Raw genomic sequence first — 1,440 nt, 5'->3', positions numbered from 1 at the left:
CGGCTAGTTTTTTGTATTTTTTAGTAGAGACGGGGTTTCACCGTGTTAGCCAGGATGGTCTCGATCTCCTGACCTCATGATCCGCCCATCTTGGCCTCCCAAAGTGCTGGGAATACAGTCTTGAGCCACCGCGCCCGGCAAATCTAGTAATGTTTCTATAGTTTGTAATAATTCATGATAATTTTGTGGGTCTACATTTTAGGAAACAAATGGAAAGACCAGAATATTGAGGATCACTTCGAAAAACCTGGGAAAGATATAAGGTAATTTGCACTGAGAAGAGGAAATAAAAGTCCTCTTAAGCATGTCATGAACTTAAAAACAAGCAATCAAAACAAATAAGAGTCGCTTGAAATTTATTTCTGTTTAGAAGAATTTCACCCAAAATGTAACGTACTTCAGTGTAGCAGTGAGTGTTTGGAAAACAGTTTACTTGAAAATAGTACTACAAAATTGTGTATATGAATGTTACTATTTTGGTCATAGCCATGCAGGTGGTAGCTGTGTTTTCAGTAGTCATTTACTTTCAAATAATTCAGTCATGGCAAAAAAAAAAAAAATGCATTTTCCCTGGTATTGGTAGCAGTGTAAGTCCAAGACCTATTAATAAGTAGAAAGTTAATAATAAACCAACCAATAATAATGTACTTGTCATTTTTTTTACAGAAATGATATGGTACAGAGACTGTGTGAAAGCAAAGAAGGTAGTCAGTGTGGAGAGGTTGTCAGCCAAATTCCAAATCTTGATCTGAATGAGAACATTTCTCCTGGATTAAAACAATGTGAATGCAGTATTTGTGGAAAAGTCTTTGTACGTCATTCCCTCCTTAATAGGCACATCTTAGCTCACTCAGGATACAAACCATATGGAGAGAAGCAATATAAATGTGAACAGTGTGGGAAATGCTTCGTTTCTGTTCCAGGTGTTAGAAGACACAGGATAATGCACAGCGGAAATCCAGCTTATAAATGTACGATATGTGGGAAAGCGTTTTATTTTCTCAATTCAGTTGAAAGACATCAGAGAACTCACACAGGAGAAAAACCCTATAAATGTAAACAATGTGGTAAAGCGTTCACTGTTTCCGGTTCTTGTCTAATACATGAACGAACTCACACTGGAGAGAAACCCTACGAATGTAAGGAATGTGGAAAAACATTCAGATTCTCTTGTTCTTTTAAGACACATGAAAGGACTCACACTGGAGAAAGACCCTATAAATGTACCAAATGTGATAAAGCCTTCAGCTGTTCCACTTCCCTTCGTTACCATGGAAGCATTCATACTGGAGAGAGACCCTATGAATGTAAACAGTGTGGCAAAGCCTTTAGTCGTTTGAGTTCCCTTTGTAACCATAGACGTACTCATACTGGAGAGAAACCCTATGAATGTAAACAATGTGACCAAGCCTTCAGTCGCCTCAGTTCCCTTCACCTCCA

At 38.1% G+C, this 1,440-nt stretch overlaps 1 protein-coding gene across 1 annotated transcript in view; it reads left to right on the top strand.

The window, feature by feature from the left end:
* ZNF669 (zinc finger protein 669) overlaps window positions 1–1,440 on the top strand; it is a 31,515-nt gene that overhangs the window by 29,415 nt on the left and 660 nt on the right. Inside the window, 2 exon segments of the mRNA XM_012001237.1 lie at window positions 203–263; window positions 667–1,437. Coding sequence (XP_011856627.1) covers window positions 203–263; window positions 667–1,437 — 832 coding nt within the window.

This window comes from Mandrillus leucophaeus, unplaced genomic scaffold (assembly GCF_000951045.1).
Source record: "Mandrillus leucophaeus isolate KB7577 unplaced genomic scaffold, Mleu.le_1.0 Scaffold655, whole genome shotgun sequence".
Classification (NCBI taxonomy): domain Eukaryota; kingdom Metazoa; phylum Chordata; class Mammalia; order Primates; family Cercopithecidae; genus Mandrillus; species Mandrillus leucophaeus.
The sequence above is the reverse complement of the archived record's forward strand: the minus strand, read 5'-3'. Positions and strand labels throughout refer to the sequence as shown.